The following is a 24,095-nucleotide window of genomic DNA, read 5'->3' as shown; positions in this document are numbered from 1 at the left end:
TGGACCGAAATCACTTCTTCCACCTCTTCCGGCTCTTCCCGCTGAAACAGCTGAACAGTGTCCTCCACCACCTCCACCGGCTCAACTTTTTAACCGGCTCCACCGGCTCTACTGTCTCTACCGGCTCCACCGGCTGTAATGTCTCTACCGGCTCTTCTGTCTCCACCGGCTCTTCTGGTTCCACCGGCTCTAATGTCTCCACCGGCTCTTCTGGTTCCACCGGCTGTAATGTCTCTACTGGCTCTTCTGTCTCCACCGGCTCAAATGTCTCTACCGGCTTCACCGGCTCTACCGGCTCTTCTGGTTGCACCGGCTCTAATGTCTCTACCGGCTCCACCGGCTCTTCTGGTTCCACCGGCTCTTCTGTCTCCACCGGCTCTAATGTCTCCACCAGCTCCACCGGCTCTACTGTCTCTACCGGCTCTACCGGCTCCACCAGCTCCACAGGCTCCACCGGCTCCACCGGCTCTTCTGTCTCCACCGGCTCCACCGGCTCTTCTGTCTCTCCCGGCTCAACTGGCTCTTCTGTCTCCACCGGCTCTTCTGTCTCCACCGGCTCAAATGTCTCCACCGGCTCTTCTGGTTCCACCGGCTGTAATGTCTCTACCGGCTTCACCGGCTCTTCTGTCTCCACCGGCTCAAATGTCTCTACCGGCTTCACCGGCTCTACCGGCTCTTCTGGTTCCACCGGCTCTACTGTCTCTACCGGCTCCACCGGCTCTTCTGGTTCCACCGGCTCTTCTGTCTCTACCGGCTCTACCGGCTCCACCGGCTCTTCTGTCTCCACCGGCTCAAATGTCTCCACTGGCTCCACCGGCTCTACTGTCTCTCCCGATTCTACTGTCTCTACCGGCTCTGCCGGCTCCACCGGCTCTTCTGTCTCTACCGGCTCCACCAGCTCTTCTGGTTTCACCGGCTCCACCGGCTCTTCTGGGTCCACCGGCTCTACTGTCTCTCCCGGCTCAACTGGCTCTTCTGGTTCCACCGGCTCTTCTGTTTCCACCGGCTCTACTGTCTCTCCCGGCTCAACTGGCTCTTCTGTTTCCACCGGCTCTTCTGTCTCCAAAGGCTCTAATGTCTCTACCGGCTTCACCGGCTCTCCTGGTTCCACCGGCTGTAATGTCTCTACCGGCTCCACCGGCTCTTCTGGTTCCACCGGCTCTTCTGTCTCCACCGGCTTTAATGTCTCTACCGGCTCAACCGGCTCAACCGGCACTACTGTCTCTACCGGCTCTACCGGCTCTACCGGCTCCACCGGCTCCACCGGCTCCACCGGCTCCACCGGCTCCACCGGCTCCACCGGCTGTAATGTCTCTACCGGCTTCACCGGCTCTCCTGGTTCCACCGGTTGTAATGTCTCTACCGGCTCCACCGGCTCGTCTGGTTCCACCGGCTCTTCTGTCTCCACCGGCTCTAATGTCTCTACCGGCTCCACCGGCTTTTCTGTCTCCAATGGTTCCACCAGTTCAACGGGCTCTATGGGCTCCAGAGGCACCACTGGTTCTGCAGGCTCCATCTGTGGCGCTGGTACCAATGGCTGCACCGGTTCCACGTGCTTCACCGGCTGAACCACTTTCCCTGTCAACAGAAAATGTAGAGTCACAGTCGTGAGTTTGTTGGGTTTTATACACTGTTTAAAATAATAATCAGCAAATCAGGCTGCTCTGATCTGCTCTGATTCTGAGGAAACAATCAATTTAAAATGAGTGTTTGCATCATGCAGGTTTGGTATGAACACCGTCAGCTCACCTGGCTCCACCCTGTGTCGCTCCGTTGCTGCCGTCGCTCTGGCCTCCCTTCGTCTCTGCACGTGTTCTGATTCAACAAAAGAGAGAAACCATAAAGAAATAAATTTTACACACAATTTGAGAGAGAACAAAGATTTTTCTTCCATGATGAGTTTCCTTAGCTCAGGAGGACACCTTACCAGAGTCGCCAGCGACAGACCACCCTCGACATCCCTGAGCCCAGAACTCCAGTCCCTGTGGGCGCAGGTGGATGTCTTCATCCACGGGGTCTGGTTTGGGGCCGGCGGCCTGGGAAACTCTTGGTTCTGCAAGAGATCAATCAAGGAAAAGCCTCATTATCACCATTCAGATGCAGCAGCACATCACAAAAAAAGACAGAAATTAATTGATTTCAATTCATGTGATTAAAACTGATAGCCCGAAATAAAGCATGTGTTCTGATTCAACAAAAGAGAGAAATTGAGGAGGAGAACTTACCAGAGTCACCAGCGAGAGTCGGTTCAATGGACTGCACCGGATCGACGGACTCCGCCGGTTCAACGGGCTCGACCGGCTCCAGAGGCACCACTGGTTTTGAAGCCTCCACTGGCTCCTCTGGCTCCACCTCTGGAACCACTTTCCCTGTCAACACAAAATGTAGAGTCACAGTCGTGAGTTTGAGGGGTTTTTATACATTGTTTAAAGTAACAATCAGCAAATCAAGCTGCTCTGATCTGCTCTGATTCTGAGGAAACACTCAAATTAAAACGTGTGTTTGCATCATGCAGGTTTGGTATGAACACCGTCAGCTCACCTGGCTCCACCCTGTGTCGCTCCGTCACTGCTGTCGCTTTGGCCTCCCTTCGTCTCTGCACGTGGTCTGTTTCAACAAAAGAGAGAAAACAAGGAAGAAATAAATTTTACATACAATTTGAGAGAAACAAAAAAGGTTTTTCTTCCATGATGAGTCTCCTGAGCTCAGGAGGACACCTTACCAGAGTCGCCAGCGACAGACCACCCACGACATCCCTCAGTCCACAACCCCAGACCCTGTGGACGCAGGTGGATGGTTTCATCCATGGGGTCTGGTTTGGGGCCGGCGGCCTGGGAAACTCTTGGTTCTGCAAGAGATCAATCAAGGAAAAGCCTCATTATCACCATTCAGATGCAGCAGCACATCACAAAAAAAGACAGAAATTAATTGATTTCAATTCATGTGATTAAAATTGACAGCCTAGGGCTGGACAAATTTTCGAAAGGAAAATACACCGCGGTATATTTTCATTCAAAAACCTTGATATGAGTTTGAAACACATTTCCGAAATTTCGATATAGTGCAGTACAGTATGCGTTTCACAATCATTACTTGCTATTCAAGCCGAACAGAAAGCGCCACAAGAGAGTGATCACGCACTCAGCGTACACACAACAGCTGGCCGTCCTCAGCTCATGCTACAAGCTAAGCTCCACCGCGGTAAGTCTGAGCTCCAAAATGAGAACTCGTGATGTAAACGTGACTGAACAAGCTTCCACAAGCTAGTTTGTGGCCACGAAATCATAAATCGTGGCCACGAATTGGGTCATTCACTGAACAGTCCACTAAAGTTCGCACAATATTGACAGATCCAGACTTTCGGTCTCAATAACTCTTTAACAAAACGTCAGTAACATACAAAGGGCGCCTCCTTCCCACCGTTGTCAGGTGGACTACATGCTACAAGCCCATTTTTATTAAAAGTATCTGTCTATCAAGCATTGATTTCTACGAGCAGCCGGTAGTGCCGCTGGATTAAGAGACTGTCTGCAATTTACAAGATGCTGCAACAGTGAAGACAAATTCCAAAAAAAAGCTTAAAAAAACAGTACAGGGATTCACTGCAGTGTCACCATAATCACTACAACCTTAAATAACTCTGTACTTCTGAGAACTTTTACTTTTCTTTGTGGTTGAAGAACCTTTCTTTAAATCTATAATAAAAACTGTGTTGTAGTATAAAAGTTAAAGCTATTAACATTGAAAAGGTGAGTGAATGGCAGTTATTTCAATTCCCTGTCTCAGTAATATTTATGTTTGTTATTGCTCACTCTTTTTTCTGTTTGTTGCAGTAATTGTAAGCACTTTTATTTTTCTTCCTGGTTGAGGCACCTTTGTTTAAATCGATAACAATAACATAACTGTATTTAAGTGTAAAGTTTAAGCTATTTATATTGAAAAAGGTTAAACTTACTTTTATTTGACGGAGATTTATTATTTCATAAATAAAAGGTAAAAATTTAATTTATTGTCGTTTTTTTTGTGCATTTTATACTGGAGGAGCTGCCTGGATAAATAATTTCTAGTTTGACAGGCAGCACATTATATGCATGATTCTTAACAGTTTTTCTGAGGCTTTTGTATTATTTATATCGATATCGGAATTATATCGTATCGACCGAAATTAAGACCTATATCATGATAAAATTTTTGGCCATATCCTCCAGCCCTATGACAGCCCGGACTAAAGCATGTGTTCTGATTCAACAAAAGAGAGAAATTGAGGAGGAGAACTTACCAGAGTCGCCAGCGAGAGTCGGTTCAATGGACTGCACCGGATCGACGGACTCCGCCGGATCAACGGGCTCGACCGGCTCCAGAGGCACCACTGGTTTTGAAGCCTCCACTGGCTCCTCTGGCTCCACCTCTGGAACCACTTTCCCTGTCAACACAAAATGTAGAGTCACAGTCATGAGTTTGAGGGGTTTTTATACATTGTTTAAAATAACAATCAGCAAATCAAGCTGCTCTGATCTGCTCTGATTCTGAGGAAACAATCAAATTAAAACGTGTGTTTGCATCATGCAGGTTTGGTATGAACACCGTCAGCTCACCTGGCTCCAACCTGTGTCGCTCCTTCACTGCTGTCGCTCTGGCCTCCCTTCGTCTCTGCACGTGGTCTGTTTCAACAAAAGAGAGAAAACAAGGAAGAAATAAATTTTACATACAATTTGAGAGAAACAAAAAAGGTTTTTCTTCCATGATGAGTCTCCTGAGCTCAGGAGGACACCTTACCAGAGTCGCCAGCGACAGACCACCCACGACATCCCTGAGTCCACAAACCCAGTCCCTGTGGACGCAGGTGGATGGTTTCATCCACGGGGTCTGGTTTGGGGCCGGCGGCCTTGGAAACTCTTGGTTCTGCAAGAGATCAATCAAGGAAAAGCCTCATTATCACCATTCAGATGCAGCAGCACATCACAAAAAAAGACAGAAATTAATTGATTTCAATTCATGTGATTAAAATTGACAGCCTAGGGCTGGACAAATTTTCGAAAGGAAAATACACCGCGGTATATTTTCATTCAAAAACCTTGATATGAGTTTGAAACACATTTCCGAAATTTCGATATAGTGCAGTACAGTATGCGTTTCACAATCATTACTTGCTATTCAAGCCGAACAGAAAGCGCCACAAGAGAGTGATCACGCACTCAGCGTACACACAACAGCTGGCCGTCCTCAGCTCATGCTACAAGCTAAGCTCCACCGCGGTAAGTCTGAGCTCCAAAATGAGAACTCGTGATGTAAACGTGACTGAACAAGCTTCCACAAGCTAGTTTGTGGCCACGAAATCATAAATCGTGGCCACGAATTGGGTCATTCACTGAACAGTCCACTAAAGTTCGCACAATATTGACAGATCCAGACTTTCGGTCTCAATAACTCTTTAACAAAACGTCAGTAACATACAAAGGGCGCCTCCTTCCCACCGTTGTCAGGTGGACTACATGCTACAAGCCCATTTTTATTAAAAGTATCTGTCTATCAAGCATTGATTTCTACGAGCAGCCGGTAGTGCCGCTGGATTAAGAGACTGTCTGCAATTTACAAGATGCTGCAACAGTGAAGACAAATTCCAAAAAAAAGCTTAAAAAAACAGTACAGGGATTCACTGCAGTGTCACCATAATCACTACAACCTTAAATAACTCTGTACTTCTGAGAACTTTTACTTTTCTTTGTGGTTGAAGAACCTTTCTTTAAATCTATAATAAAAACTGTGTTGTAGTATAAAAGTTAAAGCTATTAACATTGAAAAGGTGAGTGAATGGCAGTTATTTCAATTCCCTGTCTCAGTAATATTTATGTTTGTTATTGCTCACTCTTTTTTCTGTTTGTTGCAGTAATTGTAAGCACTTTTATTTTTCTTCCTGGTTGAGGCACCTTTGTTTAAATCGATAACAATAACATAACTGTATTTAAGTGTAAAGTTTAAGCTATTTATATTGAAAAAGGTTAAACTTACGTTTATTTGACGGAGATTTATTATTTCATAAATAAAAGGTAAACATTTAATTTATTGTCGGTTTTTTTTGTGCATTTTATACTGGAGGAGCTGCCTGGATAAATAATTTCTAGTTTGACAGGCAGCACATTATATGCATGATTCTTAACAGTTTTTCTGAGGCTTTTGTATTATTTATATCGATATCGGAATTATATCGTATCGACCGAAATTAAGACCTATATCATGATAAAATTTTTGGCCATATCCTCCAGCCCTATGACAGCCCGGACTAAAGCATGTGTTCTGATTCAACAAAAGAGAGAAATTGAGGAGGAGAACTTACCAGAGTCGCCAGCGAGAGTCGGTTCAACGGACTGCACCGGATCGACGGACTCCGCCGGATCAACGGGCTCGACCGGCTCCAGAGGCACCACTGGTTTTGAAGCCTCCACTGGCTCCTCTGGCTCCACCTCTGGAACCACTTTCCCTGTCAACACAAAATGTAGAGTCACAGTCATGAGTTTGAGGGGTTTTTATACATTGTTTAAAATAACAATCAGCAAATCAAGCTGCTCTGATCTGCTCTGATTTTGAGGAAACAATCAATTTAAAATGAGTGTTTGCATCATGCAGGTTTGGTATGAACGCCGTCAGCTCACCTGGCTCCACCCTGTGTCGCTCCGCCGCTGCCGTCGCTCTGGCCTCCCTTCGTCTCTGCACGTGGTCTGATTCAACAAAAGAGAGAAAACAAGGAAGAAATAAATGTTACATACAATTTGAGAGAAACAAAAAAGGTTTTTCTTCCATGATGAGTTTCCTTAGCTCAGGAGGAGACCTTACCAGAGTCGCCAGCCAGAGACCATCCACGACATCCCTTTGCCCACAAGCCCAGTCCCTGAGGGCGCAACTGGACATCGTCATCCAAACTTTTCTGCAGAGGGAAAACAGAGAGATAAATATGCATTCTGTAGTCTGGAAGAAATGTGACACTCAGAAAAAGAGTACTGGTCTCGTTTCTTCACAGACTCAATAAAGCAGTTCTCAGTTGTGTTTGTAAGAACTGAATGCTCTTGTCTTACCCGTGGCCTGTAGGCCTGGTCAGCCTGGGTGGAACTCATGTTCCGGAGAAATGAATTCTCCATAACAGCCGGAGAAAAGTCTTGAAAAGACATGAAAAATCACCAAAAGTTCGCTGCTCGACTCGCTCGATCGCTAGACGGACAGAATGAACCCTCTGATCAGAGAACCTCAGGAAGCTCTCATCTTCTGATGATGTCAACAGTCTCGTTGTCATGGAGACACCCAGCTGTTCTGCGCATGCTCCGTGCTGGGTAGCACATGCATAGATTTATACCAATTCAAAAAGTTCTTATATGCGGTCTATGAGTGTGTGCGTGTGTGTGCACGCGCACACGCGCATATCTAAATATGCTTTCACTCACCAAAGCTGCGGACTCACTTTTAAAGAAAGGCGCACGGCGGTTCTTTATATAAATAACGTCCTTCATCCATTTTGACTTCCGATTGTTAGCCTTAGCTTTAGCGTCTCCCTCTATCTGCCAATCACTAATCAGGACCGTATTACTGGCTGAGATCAGGACCCGCCTGCATCGGCAGCAGCCAATCAGCTCTCAGTTTGGAAATGACGCTGCAGTCTGAGCCCCACTTGTCCAAAAAAATAAAGAATAAAAATTGCTCTTTGTTGTTGTGCAATTTTTGGTGGAAAGAGCCAAAGATGACGAGTCCAGGTGTTGACACTGCACAAGGAGGATTTATTCAGGGTTCTAGAGGAAGCACACACAAACCAGCTGATGAGGAGGAACCACTGAAAGAGCTGTTTTTGGGTTTTTTTCCAGTTTACTTTGGAGGGTTTAAAATAAGCTGAAAATTCCTGAGCTCTTTCATGTCATTTTAAAACAGACAACATGCAGGTTAGCATTTTTCCAAAAAAAAATTAGACTGCCTTGCAAATACAGATTGTCTGAGTTCTTTAACCGTGAATAATCATCCTGAGGGTTTTCCTCAAACCTGTCAATGGCTCAAGCAGTGACCTCTGACCCTGCACACAGCTGGCAGTCCTGGGGAAATCTTTCCCGGACAGCATACGTACGTCTTCCCGATGTCGGCCCGACGTTCCTCGTTTCATCGCCAAGACGTCGCATGGACAGCGTTTGCCAATTGGCAAGACGTCGCCGAGACGTCGGCATTTGATCGGAAATTACCGCCGGCCGACGTTCAAATGATTATAGCAGTAGCACCATGCTGCTCGTCGCTTCTCCAAAATCAGATATGCGACCTTTATTAATTTAGGTCGGACCCTTAAAATTACGTTAAACACAATACTAACATTAAAAAAAAAAAAAAAAAAAAAATCGCTGATCAATTTCGTGTGTGAGTAATGAAAAGCCACAACCGAAGACGAAACTTTTTTTTTTTTAACACTTTAATAATTGCACAAGGAGAACAACACCCAGAAGAGAGAGGAGAGAATGACAATGACAATGACAGAAATTCTGAAATACAATTAAGAGGTGGTGTAAAGGCAGCCAAAAAACACAACAAACTTCAGGGGGGGAAAAAAAAAAAGTAGCATCGCAGGCTATCCGCTTGTTGTGCAGTAGGGAAGACGCTGTCCTGGATGGGAACGTTATTGAAGGGCAGCGCAGAACCTCAAAAACAAAAAACGAAAAATATATAAAAAAATAAAACAATAGGACTCTGTTCCTCCTGAGAACCTGCAAAATGGAAACAAAGACTATTAACATAATTTTAATTAACACCTCATGTCATCGTGAAATGCATCATCATTTTTTCTTGGTCAGAATGTAGCCTACTGCTTGGTATACAAGACTGTAATCTGACAGTTGGAAAAACTATGCAGCTTTAGCTTTTTCAGTATCAGACACATGTCAAAACATGCCTGACGTGTTATTGTCCCGTTATTGCTTTTACTGTTATTCATATCCGGATTTCTGCTGTTTTTATGTTGTTTCTGATGTTTTTATGTTGTTTCTGATGTTTTTATGTTGTTTCATCTTATGTACAGCACTTTGATTTGAAGCGCTTTATAAATAAATTTCATTAAATTATTTTAATAACTTAATTTGGATCAATTAAAGCTCGTGTCCGGAGTTTCCGTTCGTTTCCAACATATGTATCATTTTTCAACAGAGCTTAAATGTGTCAGTCTGGTTCGATACTACAATATAATATTAGCATAACGCAATATAAAAATTTATTTATGAGCTCCGCCTTCGTCTCATAGACCCCCATGTTATCCGAAAAAGCGCCAGTCAGCGTCAGCCAATAGAGTTCGAGCTTCCGCATTCTCGTGCTGTCAATCAAAGTGTGCGCGCAGCCAGAGAGCACGGCCGCTCGCCCAGGCAGAGGAGAGCTCCGCAGCAGCCGCCGCGCTTACCTCGGATATATCCACTGTCTGCTGAACATCCACCGTAAACAGCTAAACATGGAGGATGCTGTAGGACTCGGGAGGCTCTCATTTTCACCCGACAAATAATTTGCGTGCACAATTAAGGGGCGTGGCTTGGTCGCTCATGAAAGCAGAGGGAGGACGGAACCAGAGACGTTGGATTAAAAAAAAAAGCTCTCTCTTTCAAAACTCCGGACACGAGCTTTAAGTACATCTCAATCTTAACACTTCCATCTTGAACAGAGGCATCACTAGGTGGTGAATGACCTAACATGTCAGGATGTTTGGACAGCTTACATGTCAGATAATAGAAGGTACTTTAAGAGTTACCACATACACTAGAATTTCATTGGATTAATGCAGCTTTTATGTAAGATTAACATTAGTGGACACTACTGGGCAGCAGCCAAAACTAGTCTAATGGTGCGTTCACACCGGACGCGTCGTGAGCGGCGCTTTTCTATGCAAAGTCTATGTGGAGGAGCGTCGTGGAGCGGCGGGCGGCGCGTCGCTTTTCGAGCGTCGACGCTCACGACGCTCCTGATGCCGGGGACGCGCGTCGTGAGCGTCGCTTTTTGAGAGTTGGGAAAACTGAACTTTCGACGCGCTGCCGCTGGGCGTCAACCAATCAGAGACGATCCCTCCGCTGCTACGTCACTACGAGTGATCCAAGCACCGATGCGGGCCAGCCAGTGTTGCTAACTTGACGACTTTCTCGCTAAATCTGGCGACTTTCCAAAGCCTCTTGGAGAGGTTTTTTTGTCAAAAGCAACTAGCGACAAATCTAGCGACCTTTTCTGGTGCTCTGGAGACGTGACAGGACGTCTCGTTGCTGTCGTCAATGAGCAGCGGGTGCTGCCGCGAGCCCCTCCCCCATCCCAAAGCACTCACAAGCGGTCAGTCTCAGCAGCGCTCCCTGCTGCAGTCAGAGCAGAGAGGAGCAGACGAGCCAATAGCGACTTTTCCGACGACGACGCTGTCTAGCTTTATTTAACAAATAAAGCCGAGCCGCTCTCCTGATGCGATTCGCCATAGCGGGAAACAGAAATCAGCCTCCCGCGCACCGATAAACTGACGCGCGTCGCGAGCATCGCGAGCTTTGTGACCACCTGCTGTCAAGCGTCGTGCTCGAAGGGTCACAAGCGTCAGCTTCGAGGCGTCCCAAGCGTCGACGACGCCCGCGACGCGTCCGGTGTGAACGCACCATTAGTCTGCATACTTTCTAGTGGTCTGTAGTTGTAGCTGGTCTCTCCCTCCGGCGTCCTCCAACTCTGTCTTGGCTCAGCCTGAGCCAATTTTGTATGGCAGCCTCCACCTCGGCCTCAGTGGTCTTGATCTGAAGCCCGTTGTTGAGAACTGACACTGCAAGACAAAACACAAAAAAACATCAGCAACAATGGGTGGGGAGGCGGTGAAAGAGTATGCATTTGTAGCCAATGTAGCGCCTCATGTAGGACTTACACAAAATGATTTCACGCACTGGTCGTGATTGTATCCCAGTTTTGTGCCCTCTTCCACACCAATTTAGCTGGGTGGCCAATTCCGGTGCAAACACCTTACTGCAAACCCGCCACACAGTTTTTTTGACAGTGTTTCCCCCTGTCATGGACAGCTTTGTGATCTGTCATGAAACAGAACATAAAAGCAATGTTGATTACACAAAAATCCAAGTCCCACTTTTTTCACATATTCCAGTTACTTCTCACGATGAGGATAATCCAGTGTAAATATATTGAAGGGTTTTAAAGGACATACCATATGTTTCTGAAAATTGTTGTCCTGACAAAGTCTGTCATCGAAGCTGTCTCGTTCCTCCAATGTTGAAATGGGGAGGCTTCTGTCATAGTCGTTGCCCTGAGGTGTTGGATTAGGAGCTCCGTTTCCAACAATTGACTGTAGTGCAGCTGTTAAGCGGTCCACTTTAAGGTGAAGTTCACCCAGCTGTTCAAGAATGAGCCTTTCAACTGCTGTTTAAAACACAGTGAACATTCCATTAGGGACCATTGTTAACAAAGCAGTTTACTGACATAAATAGAAACAAGTGAGTAAATGAACCTGTGCAATTCCTTGGGATGAGTTGATGTGTGCTTGTTAGGCGAGATCTTGAATCTAAGGTAAGCAAAAGACAGATACACCAAGATTGATTAAATACATTAACTTTCTTTTAGCAGACATTATATGTATCCCACAGACTCAAATCTCATTGGATAGCTTACGTTCAGGAGAAAATAGTCTCACGGCCGCTGTATGTTGTGCTTCCAGTTCATCTGGGCCCAGCTGATTGGTGTTCCTTGTAAATAGAAGAAAAATTATTGATTAATGTTATTGATCAAACTGTTAGACTCCCAAAAAGTCCGGATGAGAATGGAGGATGAGTCCCAAAAAGTAATTCTGTACAAGATTAGCTCAAGTCGGCCTAATGCATAGAATTTCTGAAGGGCACTTATGTTCAATGTAAGTTGGCCCTTGATGACAGCCTGTCGGTCTTTCGTCCAGCTCCTGCTGCAAACTCGGCGCTGTGATTTGGGATAAGAAATGTATTGGTGTTAGTTACACAACTCTCAAGACACAATTGTTTTACTTGTGTCTTTGCATTACAGTTTCAGCTGTCTTACACTGAGATGAGTCCATGCCTGGTTGCCAGAGTGGATCTGGGCTTGGGCAGGAGCTGGATGGAGGTCGTCGGGCCTGTGGATGTGCTGCTATGGATTGAAGAATATAGCACAGAAGATGGTATGCTTTTATTGCCGTTAGTCTTCTAACGAATATAGATTTCTTTAAATTGATCCAACTTTGATTCCCTCACGGTACACTGTACAGCATTGTCCCATAAACACCGTTCCTCATGATAAAGTGGGCAGTGAGTGTACACAAATTCTACAACACACCTCAAAGATCAAAGCCCTTATCCCTTGTCTGAAACTTACCAACTCCGATGACATCTTGGCCATTTTGGGTTTTGACCAGCGGTAAGGGAGGAGGAGCCGGTAACTTTTTTGGAAGAGTTCGATGGACTCTCTTTTGTTTTTGCGGCTGAAGACATGCCTTTCCAAAAAGAGGCACAGGAGGGTCTTCTTCCGATGAAGGTGATGACGGTGATGGTGATCTGATCCGTTTTGGTCTATGCACGTACATAAATATAAACATGCCTCGATGGATGCCAACTGTAGGTCAACCCTTGCCCTAGATTTTCTCCTCAATGTCCAGTAGGAGGGTGCATTCGCCATACTTTGCAGGAACAAAAGCCAGAAAAAGAAAACAAAACGATACTCAAAAACTAAGCAATACACACATACACATATTGCATTTGTGTATATAACATCTGTGAACATGTGTGAACAACACAGTCATTGTAATTGAAATAACACTTACCTCAAACTAGCTGGTGAGACACCGTCTTGTCTTCGCTGCCGTTGTGTTCTTTGTCCTTCTCCCCTCTTCGCCCCCCTCCACAGGAACACAAGCTAGAAAGAGAAAACAAAACGATACTCAAAACACAAAACAATACACACATACAAACACTGTACTTGTGTACATGACATCTGCGAACATGAAAGCCAAAACCAGATTTGCTTGCTCTAAATTAGGCTCTAAATCCTCTAATAATGACCTATACTCTATTAAAAGCTCGTCTAATTTAATGACCAGGTGCATCTTTGAAGAAAGCTCATAAAAGCCACCTCCAAACAAGTTGTTTTTTTTGTGCTTCTTTTTCTCTGTGAAAGCGCTACAGCGTTGTACTGACAGTAGTCTGTGCTACAGCGCCAGTCCTCCTGGTATGGCGACTGTCTGTACGTATTACATGCGTCCGGTAAAAATGGCGGAGGGACAGAAAACATAACTCGACGTTGAGATTTAATTTTTTCACATCGATTGAAAAAATAAATGAGCTCAGTACATTTTACTGGGTTCAAATTGACACAAAAGATCTTCCTGCTCTTTTTGAAAAATTTTAAAAGCCTCTCTGCTATACATGCCTCCTTCCATTAACAGCCTGGTGCCAGCTACAGTTGAGAGAAATAAAAGCCCCGGCTACTATAAGAGGATTTGTCCCCCCTCTGTTTTGACAATGAGAGTTTGTTCCAGTTCTTTGCGACCAGGTCACATGAGCAAACAGCGTCTGTTTGCCTGTAGCTGAGCTCGTCAGCTCAAACAGAAAGCTTCAGGCACGCCCGCAGCTAAGCTGTTGTCAGTTTAGCTACAATGGTGTTAGCAGTGGCTTGTCCGCCCTAAAACCACCTCAATATCTGTGAACATGAAAGCTGAAGCCAAATGTAGCTGTAGTAAAGAAAGTAGCTTGTAAAAATGAATTTGTAATGTTCGCTCCGCCCCCGCCCCCACTGCTGCCGCTACTGCGAGTGAAGCAGAGAGGTCGTCACGCTCAGGCAGCGCTTTGTGGGGCCAGATATCCAAAACACGCTGATCAATCGCAGGGTTTCCACCAGACCTTTTCAGTCCGGGCGCCCCACCCGCGCTAAATTGTGCAGCGCCCGGACAACGAAGAGGGGGGAAATAAAGACTTCCGACAGTCCAACACCCCCAGCGTTAGCAAAGTTAGCAGCATTAGCCGTTAGCAGCGTTAGCATCGACACCACACGCTCCCCCTCCCCGGCCAAACTTTTTCCTGCAGGAAACACTGCAATGTGTGATTTTTTTTTTCTTCACAGAAATATAGCATGGACTTCGTAGTACATGATGTAAAAAGCATGTTTCTTGTCCTGGTTAAATTAAAATCGCGAATAGCGCCTTTAAGCTAACGTTAGCTGGATTGCCGAGGCGAGCCATAGCCTTAATGCTAGCATGTGCCGGGATATGGGCTCTTACTTGGCACATCCGTTACAAAAACTTTAATCTTCTTAAAGTATTGTAATTATGATTGAAATAACGCTTACCTCAAACTTGCTGGAGAGACACTGTATGTCGTTTTTAATCCTCTTCACTGTCATCGTCAGCTACCTTCGCGTCTGGCTTCTTCTTCTTCTATTAGATTTCCGGCAGCGCGGACGCTTACTGGCGTATTACTGCCCCCCACAGTTCAGGACAGGATTGTCTCGTCTGGCTTCTTCTTCTTCTTCTTCCTTGGGACAATGGCGGGTGGCGACCAAAACTTAGGTGCATACCGCCACCTACTGTATCTCTGGGTAGATGTACTTCCGGTTACATTCTAATCACCGTATTCGCGAGAGAGAAAAAAAAAAAGGAAACCAGACCCTTATATCTTGTGGAACAGCCCTGTTCCTTTTATAAACCCCATCAATGCCCTAACGCCTTTGTGATTATGTCGTCTGGCTTGTTGCGAGCAGGAGCTAAATGTACCACGCTGGATATGGTAGGGCGGGACTTGAACACCCCTGTCCACTGATTGGTCCGTGACAATTGCCAGTCAAGCTAGCCCCGCGAAGCAGCAGCCCAACTCGTGTTTATTACTTAAGCTGAAGGGATAGCATTGTGCTAAACAAGTGTACAGCCTGCCAGAAGCAGAAGCAGAAGCAGAAGAAGAAGAAGAAGAAGAAGAAGAAGAAGAAGCAGAAGAAGAAAAAGAAGAAGAAGAAGAAGAAGAAGAAGAAGTATATGAAGCTGTTTCTGCAGCTCCAGTTTGCTCTGTGAACTGTTGATGTTTATGCTGAACAGCTCTCTCTGTCGTCCAGTGTTACAGTGACACAAACTGTTGAAGTAAGAACTGCTTCACAAACGACAATAGATAATAATGAATGCATTACTGAAGTGCAGAGCAGTCAGTTGATAGGCCACACTCTGCAGTTACACCCTGGGAATAACATCAGGCAATGTTGGAGTCCAAGAATGTCTCCACCACCTGCCACCACAGTGTCTGATGGGTGGATGCAGTGTATGAGTGGCAGTGTAATGCTTAACTGCCCTCTTTCCCCCTTTTCTTTTTAACCAGGAGGAGGCTGGAGCACCAGCCAGAACTCATGGAGCCCCTGAGAGAAATCCAGGCTTCAGGTGAGCTGGGAGCTGCAGCGTGACGAACAGCATGTCCATCAGGAGGAGCAGCAACAGGAGGAGCGGCGTCTGAACCTGCAGTTCCTTGAAGATGAAGCAGGGCAACAAGGCTGAATGAGGCTGATTTGGCCTCTCAGCCAGCGTAGCAGAGCCAGGCCTTCAGACGTTCCTGCAGCGGGTTTCCTGCTGGTCCAGACCCCGAGAACCCACAGGAGCAACTCAACAACTGATGGTGTTGATGTCCTTTTAAAACTCAAAGTCAGATTTCGATGCAAAAATAATTCAGGTCTAAAAATTCAAATTCAAAATCAGATGGCACAGATTTACTTCCATAGACGGGAAAGAGCAAATTCCCCCGAAACTGGCGGAATGTCCTGAGAGACAGGTGCCAAGTACAACACTGTCATTTCTAGACACTTTAATAGAGTAAACCCAACAGTTCCACATTAACAGGCAAGAAGCGACTGTGGAAAAGAAACACTCCCTTTTAAGAGGAGGAAACCTGCAGGAAACCAACTCAGAGGAGAATTTCTGCTATTCAGGTTGGAGGGATAGAAGGAGAGAAAAGGAGAAGACAGATGATGTCTGAATGAGTAGATTTTGGATCTTTATTGTGATTTCTGATGACATGACATACAGCAAGTGTACAGTGATGTGATCCATAGAGAGCATCCTCAGCCCCTGATGAACAACCATATCCCTTTATGCCACCAGTGATCTGTATTAACGTGCTTCTTAACAAATATCAAATGGACAAACTACCAGTCTGCATAATGAGACCAGCAACTGCTATTTTAGCAGTGGAATTTGCCTTTTTTTTTTTTTTTTCCATTTTTCACAATATCGAAATTATCAAAACGTTCATCATGTTGGCATTGACCACAACATATTAACATAATCAAGTTAGCTGGTTTCCATGACAACCAAAATACATTTTAAAGAAATAGTTCTCATTTTTGTCTTAATTCATCAAAGAAACCCATATGAACAGTTTCATTGAAATCGGCTGACCCCGACTTCCCAGGTCATCGCCGGGTTTCTCAGTCGGCATTAAGAAAAACACTATTCTAACCATCGGTTGTTTTTTTTTTATTATTTCCTCAAATCAATAGCTGCATTGAGAATCAAAAACTGAGAAATACATTGAAATGTTTCCAAAAGACATTACTGGATTATGTTTTATTTAGTACAATCCACTAAAACTGTGTGTTAGTCACTTATACACAAGAAAGCAACCATTTTTTTATGCATTATTTGAATTTTTGTAAAGCTTCTTTCATTCTTGAAATCTTGTCTTTGAAACTTTCTGGTTGTTATGTCACTGAAGATGACAAACTTCAGCCACCGTGAGGCAACAGTTTGGGCAAGTCGTTTGCAACACGGCTCCTTCTTCCTTCCCTGCAGTGACTTGATCATTTCAGAGCATCACACCTCGGCGGTGATGTGCAAAATTCAAAAGGCAAACCGACACAGAATCAGTTTGTCTACAGACTCTGCGCTTTAAAACACAGAGAACAGACACTCACAATAATCTGGCTTCAGTACAGACATTTTTTCTCCATTTGGGCAAATATTTCTTCTTTGTCTGACAAACACTGGAATCAAAGTTTTAATTTTATCAATCACACTCAACCCTGTGAACAATGCGAAACAAGAATTTACTTCAATCTTAAGTTATTAAGGACATGTCCACTCTTTAAAACAGTGACAAAAACAGAAGATATTAATACTTTTTCTGCTGTTTTTAGTAGATTCCTGATCAGAACCATCAAACATTGAACCTTACTGTTCAACCAAACTGTTGAAATGTCTTTCTAATGACATTAAAAAATGTCTTGTTCTGTTCAGAATTTACAAGTCGCTTCAAACAAACTCATTCCGGCCTCGCAGTTACAATATTTGGTGCAAACTCAACAAAATGATGTGATACAAGTTTTTGTAACATATTTTTGATGACTCCATGAACCAGACTGAACAGCAGTTATTTTGCACACATTGCATGACCATGAGATCACTGATCGGCAATTTCACGTGTTCAACTTATCTAACCATAACAGCAGTCAAAGAAATGATGCTGGTGTCAAATGACAGATATTTAATGCAATTCCATACTTATCTCAAATATGAGCAGCCACACTTCACTTCAGCATTAAATGATGCCGAGTTATATTTGTAGAAACTGACTGTTGAGTTAAATATTCTTTCACTGATTGCTGATTGTTTTCTGGTTTTCCGTGATGAAGATATGAAAACGTCCCATTTGTTTTTCAGTTTGCGTGTCTGTTTCCAAACATCTGGAAGCAAAGTCAGGGCAGTGGCAGAGACGCAAATCAGCAAGGTAGCAGGCCAGAGAAACAAATCCAAGATGATTGTGCAATTCTTGTTTTGTTTTTTTGTTTCCACTTTAAATGACACCCATCACAGCTGCATATTCACCCCATTCATGGTTAAAAGATTGAAAGTTAGTGTAGGTTTGTCGTACAATTAAAAAAAAAAAGACCAGATGAAGCTCACTTTGAGGCGTTTTATGTAACCATTCCGAGCAGAATGATAACAGAAAATTGCAGGAAATGATCAGAATTTTTGTCTTATCGTTGCCGTCTGTGACCAGGCTGCAGAGATCCTGGGATTTGTCCTGAGGAAAGGGAGACAACAGTAGAAGGATCTCCACCTGTCAGTTTAAAGGTTTTTTTGTCTTTAGATAACAGAAATAATCCTGTAACACTGAAGATACCATTACTTCTTTTTTTTTTAGTTCAAAAAGTCATCAAGAGGCACAGAAGTCATAATAAAGACTAATGGCGCCCCCTGGTGGAAAAAAGGTAGAAGTACTTTAATACTTATTTACATCACGCATGTATTTTTTTTTTACACTCTCCATATCTGACAAAGAATCCAGTCCTGCTCCGAAAAGTCAAATTTCCTGACAGTTTGAAGAGTTTGGATGTGGATTAAAGAGTCTGGCCTGGGATCGGTTCAAACAGTCCAGATGGTTTAAATAAAACAGGATCAAGAAGTCTGAGGCCGATTCAAGTCTGCTTTGAAGAGTTTAACTCTGATTTACAGAGAGCAGGTCTGATTTGAATTGTCCAGTTTATAGAGCGGCCTTCTGATTTCAATTTGTGCTTCAAAGAGTCACAGTGTGGATTAAAACGCTGAGCTCAGCTGAGATTTATCCAGCGTGATTCAGGGTCGTTTTAAAGAGCCTACTTCAGGTTTAATGTCCTGTTCTGGTTAAAGCTGATTTTATAGAGTTGGTCTTGGTTCAAAGTGTCAAAGTCTGATTCAGGTCTGCTTTTAGTGGCTCTATTCTTACTTAAGAGTGTAATCCTGACTTAAGAACTCCGTTTGCTCCATGTGTTTTCATGCAGTTTAAGGTTGTTCATATAAGATCTGATTCTGGATTAAAGAGTCTGGGTCTGGTTCAGGTCTGGTTTGAAGAATGGAAATAAACATTTGTTTTTAAAGTTTCTTGGACTTTCATTCAATCTCTGTTACAAAGTGTGTCAGAAAAAACAAACTTGTTTTTTTTGCTTTTGCTTTCACAGGACATAAGACACGCGAAGTGGAGGAAGACGTTATTTCACACCAGCAAAGCACAGGAAACAGATGCTGGCTGCCGATGCGGTGTTGTTGAAAGAAGGCGTGCAGCCTCATACGTAGTGTGACCGAAATAGACGTGTGTCTCATGCCGGTGATCACAGGCGCAATTTGAAATTAAAGCATCATAATAAGTATTTATGTTGGCTTTTAAATAGAGCAGATCAGTGGTGTTAGACATGATCACAGCAGGACTGTGTGCGTTGTTCAGTAAACACAGCCTCTCTGACTTTTCACAGCCAGAGAACAACATGTTTGTGTTTTGTTTTCGGGCCCCACTTGCTGTGCAGAGCCTCAGCTCTCCGTCTGACTCACGTCGGACGTCTTTTTTTCAGTTCAGACGTCACAGGCGGGAGAGGACAAGCGTCTCTGTGTGTTGTGGGAAACCTGCAGTCAATCTGAAAGACGCGTCAGAAAACAAGTCTTCCCGTCTTAGTGATCAGAAAATGAGATGAAAACAGGCACAGAGGTCACATCTGCAGGCAGCTGGATGTCAGCGCTCCGATAATAAACAGTTTTCCAGGACAGGCAGAAAATGTGAGAAATAACCTGCACGTGTCCTGAAAGTTGAAAGAGTTTTTCTGGAGGATAAAGATTCACATGAGAAGGAAAAAGGATGAGAAAATGACTCATCGGGGCTTCATCAACAGCGCAAAACTTCAGAACTGATGCGGTTAACTGCTTCTCTTAGCATTTATGATTAATACAAACTACTGGAATGAGTGTCTAAATCACACATATTGCATCATTTATATCTTAACATTGTCTCTACATGATAAAAATCTCTTGGATTTTCTATAACAAATTACACAAAAATAAAACATTCTATGGTCATGGGCTGTTTCATGAATAAATAGATTAAAGATTTTTTTTATAAAGCTCACTGGACAAGAGTGAAGATTTAGACTCTCTCTGGCACCAGTGCATGAGATCAAATGTCATCTTTTTTAGAATTTGTTTGGTTTTAAGTTGAAAGTTCACCTAATGTCCAGCAAATCGATTCTATAATAGTTATGATCAATTTGAAAGAAATGCAAAAGGTAAACAGAGTTAATGTGCATGAGCAGCTGAAGCAACTTTTTATAGGACATCTTCAAAAAAAAAGAGGCAAAGAAACGCAGGAAGTAAAGACTAAACAAAACCTTTCATGTACAGACAAGCTTATCACTCTTAGACACAATGTCCTTCCTTTCCACATATTCCCTCACGTCATCTTTTTCTCCCCGAGGCATCCTACTGTCGGCACAAGAAAAGCTCCTGAGGCTCCAATGTTCATTGATATCAAACATCAGATATCGGAATTCTTAAATTGCGTCTGAACAAGCAGGTGCAGGAATTGAAAGTCGGAATGTTGGAAATGAGCAAGAGCAAGAAAATGTTTACAATTTGCTGCTCAAACTGTATGAAAGTTGAAGATGTTTGTTCAAAAGTGCAACATGTGGATCAGAGGGGAGCAACAGTGAGGTGCAGGTCGTGTGTGTGGGTATGTTTGTGTGTGTGTGTTTGTTTGTGTGTGTGTGTGTGTGTGTGTCTGTGGGGGGTTTCTTCAGGCAATGCATGCTTCAACAGAAACCACAGAGAGGCTGCATTCCTGCTCCACCCGGGCCAGATGTCATGGTTTGGGGAGGCGCTTTCAGACCGGGGTGACACCGAGCTGTGAGAAGTGAAACACAGAGTCGCAGCACCACGAGGGAAAGTTACGTCTTCATCAGAAGTCAACGGATTGAGGGGGAAACAACATGAGGAAACTTATTTTTTTACTCATTTTTCTACTTTTCGCTTGGGAGACTTTTCAAAAAGAAGGTAAGAGAGAAGAGAGGACAGACGACTGACTGGCACAGATTTACTGATCAATACCACATATGCAGTCTGACTCATCTGAACCAAGTTTGTTTAAGATTTTTTTAAGGTTCTTCACTCTTCATTGTATCTCAGTCACTGTAGTTTTTGTTAAATGTACATTTTTTTACACCAGGAAGGTGCCACACAATCATGCAGCAGACATCTGATATACCTGGTGTCTGTTTGGACAAGAATTTACATCTTTCTGATCTGACAAGCAAAACATTACTTTCTTTGTGGGTTTTCAGATTTTCCTATACTTTTAATCTTGTGTTATTATAGTTCAGTTCTCAACTTTTGACCGTCCAAAAGGTATTCAAAGTTGTAATATGAGATGGTTTATTTTTTTCTGCTGAGCTAAACATATTCATAATGTGGCTTTTATGTAAATGAATGGACGGGCAGGGATATAGATTAATGCTGAAAAGCTGTAGTCCATATAAAGAGTGTAGTAAAATCATTCTTCACTTGCTGTGTACCCTTTATCTGCTGAATCATTCATGAACCATTCAGGGCATTACAACAACTAATCATGAACATATTTATTTGTCGAAACATTCACACTTGGATAATAAAGTAGCTTGGACATCTGGCTTTCTTGTTTGTGTTGCAGGGAAACGGAGGAACAGAAAGCGGGGGAACAGCTCGGCGCCTGCTGTTGCTGTGCCCAGGACATTCTTTGCAGACGTCGTCTCCGAGCCGGTCCTGAATGTGAACGGGACTCTCAGCCCCGTCTCGGCCCGGGCCCTTCCGGCGCTGCAGTTACTCAGCGACGGCGCGGTGGGCTACCTCCGCGGCCCCGTGAGCACCAGGGTCATCCCCGCCGTTTACGTGCTGGTGGTGGCGGTCGGGATCCCGGCCAACGTGGCCATCCTGTGCCTGCTGGCCACCAAAGTCCGGAAGGTGTCCTCCGCCATCCTCTACTGCAGCCTGGCCGTCTCCGACCTCCTCCTCCTCGTCTCCCTCCTCTTCAAGGTTCACTACCATCTCCATGGCAACGACTGGGCTCTGGGAGAGACCGCCTGTCGGCTGGTCACGGCCTGTTTCTATGGCAACCTCTACTGCTCGGCCCTGACGCTGGCCTGCATCAGCGTCAAGCGCTACCTGGCGGTGGTCTACCCCTTCATGTACAAGACCATGCCCAAGAGGGTGTGCGCTGCCTGGGCCTGCCTGGCCGTGTGGGTGGCGTTCGCCGCCGCCGTCGGCCCCGAGCTCCACGTGCGGCAGAGCTTCTGGCTCCCTCAGCTGAACCGCACCAGCTGCCACGACGTGCTGCCCCTGTACAGCCGCTCGCACCACTTCCTGCTCTACTACAACCTCGTCCTGACCGCCGCGGGCCTGCTGCTGCCGCTCGTGGTCACCGTCGTCTGCTTCGGACGGATCATCTGCGAGCTGAGCCGCTCGCACTTCGACTGGGCGATGTACATCAAGGCCAGCTCGCTGGTGCTCGGGATGTTCGTGTTCTGCTTCCTGCCCGCCGGGGTCCTGCACTTCCTGCACTACGTGCGGCTGTTTGCGGACCGGACGGAGAGCCTGTACACGTACTTTAACGTGGCGGTGTGCCTGTGCTGCCTCCACGCCTGCCTGGACCCCTTCCTGTTCCTCCTCATGTCAAAGTCGGCAGGCTCCAGGCTCTACTTCATGACTTTCAAGGGTAAAACGCTCAGCATTTCCGTCTGAGAAAGACTCTGGGAGCGGTTCACACGCGTGGGTTTCGTGAGGAGGGAGAGCGATCGACTCTGTGGCTGGTATCCAAAGAGAAAGCTTGAAGTAACTCCAGAGAAATGAAACCGCTGGGGGACAGGGAGGGTCCGGACCCTCCTCTTATGTCTCCATAATGCACCACTTAAGGCAGGGTTGTCAAACATACGGCCCATGATTCAAGACTGTCAAGCCAGATGGTTGAGTTCAGGGAACAGGATGACATGACGGGCGTAAAAAACACGAAGGAAATATTACACAATTTCAGCAGGAGTTGCACGGCAGCATCCTGATTACTAACAGCAGCAGCACTAAAGAAAAACTGAGGTGGAATTTGTGAAAACATGCATCCTGAAGGCTGCAGACACTGTTTGCACTCAGATATTAATCTGAAGGGAAACACTGTGACAGAGGATTTAGAAAATATTAATTACTTTAACTGACAAATGGTTAGGCCGCACATAAGGAAAAATGCTATTTTTTCAGGTTTTATATCAATACCTATAAATTGATAGGGAGTTTTTTTTTGTAATGTACTCCTTCAGCTTTGTATTAAAGCAAATGGAAACATCTGGAATCTGTGATATTTGTTGGTTGTTTTGATCGTATTTACTGCTCCAACCCTCTTGAGATCAGACTGTTCCCTCTGGGGTGAATTAAAAAAAGATATTACTTTTTAAGAAGAAAAAAAAATCAAATCAGTTGTGCTACTCAGATGCACAAACAGACACTTTTTCCCACCAATTCGTCTTTGTTATTAATCTGCTCTTAATTCCTCAACCATCAAATGACATGCAATCCTGCAAGAGATTATCTATCAGTTTAAATAACTTTGTTTTATTCTAAGTTAATGCACGCATGAATATAAATACTTGGTGAAATTATTCTGCTTGTTTTTCAAAGTGTTGTTTAAAATTTAAGATGTGATTTGAAATGTGCCCTGCGTTTCAGTCTTTTCTCGATTGAATGGTTCTCTGATCTTCAGTTACAAGACAGAGAGAAAAAGCCTGATATTCCTACTTTGTCCACTGGGAGCAAACGCATGAGATGCATGTGAAAACACTCTCATTCAGAATGTAATTGCAACATTTTACCTTAAGGAAAAACAAAATTCATAGAGGATATCATGCTGAATCGTCTGTAGTTTATCTGCTTTACTGGAAATACAAAAGTAACTTATTTATAATGGCACTTTTGCTTTTGATTTAGAAGAAATCATGTGACACACTGGTTTCCTGGAGTGGTCGTGCTTCCTGAGCCTCGGCGCATTAATGGAAACATTACTATTGTTCTGCTAAACATCTGTCTGACATACCTCGTGTTTCATGCTTCTATGAATGTGCCTGTTTTTCATTACCACTGAAATGATTTCATCCCAGCCATACAGATTCTCTCTAATGAGCGTCTTTGTGACGCACAACAGTTGTGACATTTTCTCCATTTCCAAATCTGCAGCTCATCAGCTGAACTCCCCAAAGAGGCAATTAACCATAAACCCCCACGCAATTATCTCTTTCTCTCTCACTGGGATGGCATTTCCCACCCTGCCTGTGACAGGATGTAGGTA

General features: G+C 44.5%; 1 protein-coding gene and 1 long non-coding RNA gene across 2 annotated transcripts; one reads left to right on the top strand and one right to left on the bottom strand.

Moving 5' to 3' along the window:
* Positions 1-8,545: 8,545 nt before the first annotated feature.
* On the top strand, positions 8,546-23,105 carry LOC115382849 (proteinase-activated receptor 3). The gene is made up of 3 exons (XM_030084767.1): positions 8,546-8,555; positions 20,721-20,788; positions 21,441-23,105. Exons 2-3 carry the CDS (start codon positions 20,725-20,727, stop codon positions 22,505-22,507), a joined length of 1,131 nt encoding a protein of 376 aa, XP_029940627.1. The 5' UTR covers positions 8,546-8,555; positions 20,721-20,724; the 3' UTR covers positions 22,508-23,105.
* On the bottom strand, positions 11,228-11,845 carry LOC115382850 (uncharacterized). Its single transcript, XR_003930600.1, has 3 exons — positions 11,638-11,845; positions 11,477-11,530; positions 11,228-11,388 (listed from the first exon to the last, which is right to left on the bottom strand). It is a non-coding gene; the product is annotated as an uncharacterized LOC115382850 (long non-coding RNA).
* Positions 23,106-24,095: the final 990 nt, after the last annotated feature.

The sequence above is a fragment of the Salarias fasciatus genome (genome assembly GCF_902148845.1).
Source record: "Salarias fasciatus chromosome 7 unlocalized genomic scaffold, fSalaFa1.1 super_scaffold_4, whole genome shotgun sequence".
Taxonomy (NCBI): Eukaryota; Metazoa; Chordata; class Actinopteri; order Blenniiformes; family Blenniidae; genus Salarias; species Salarias fasciatus.
The sequence above is the reverse complement of the archived record's forward strand: the minus strand, read 5'-3'. Positions and strand labels throughout refer to the sequence as shown.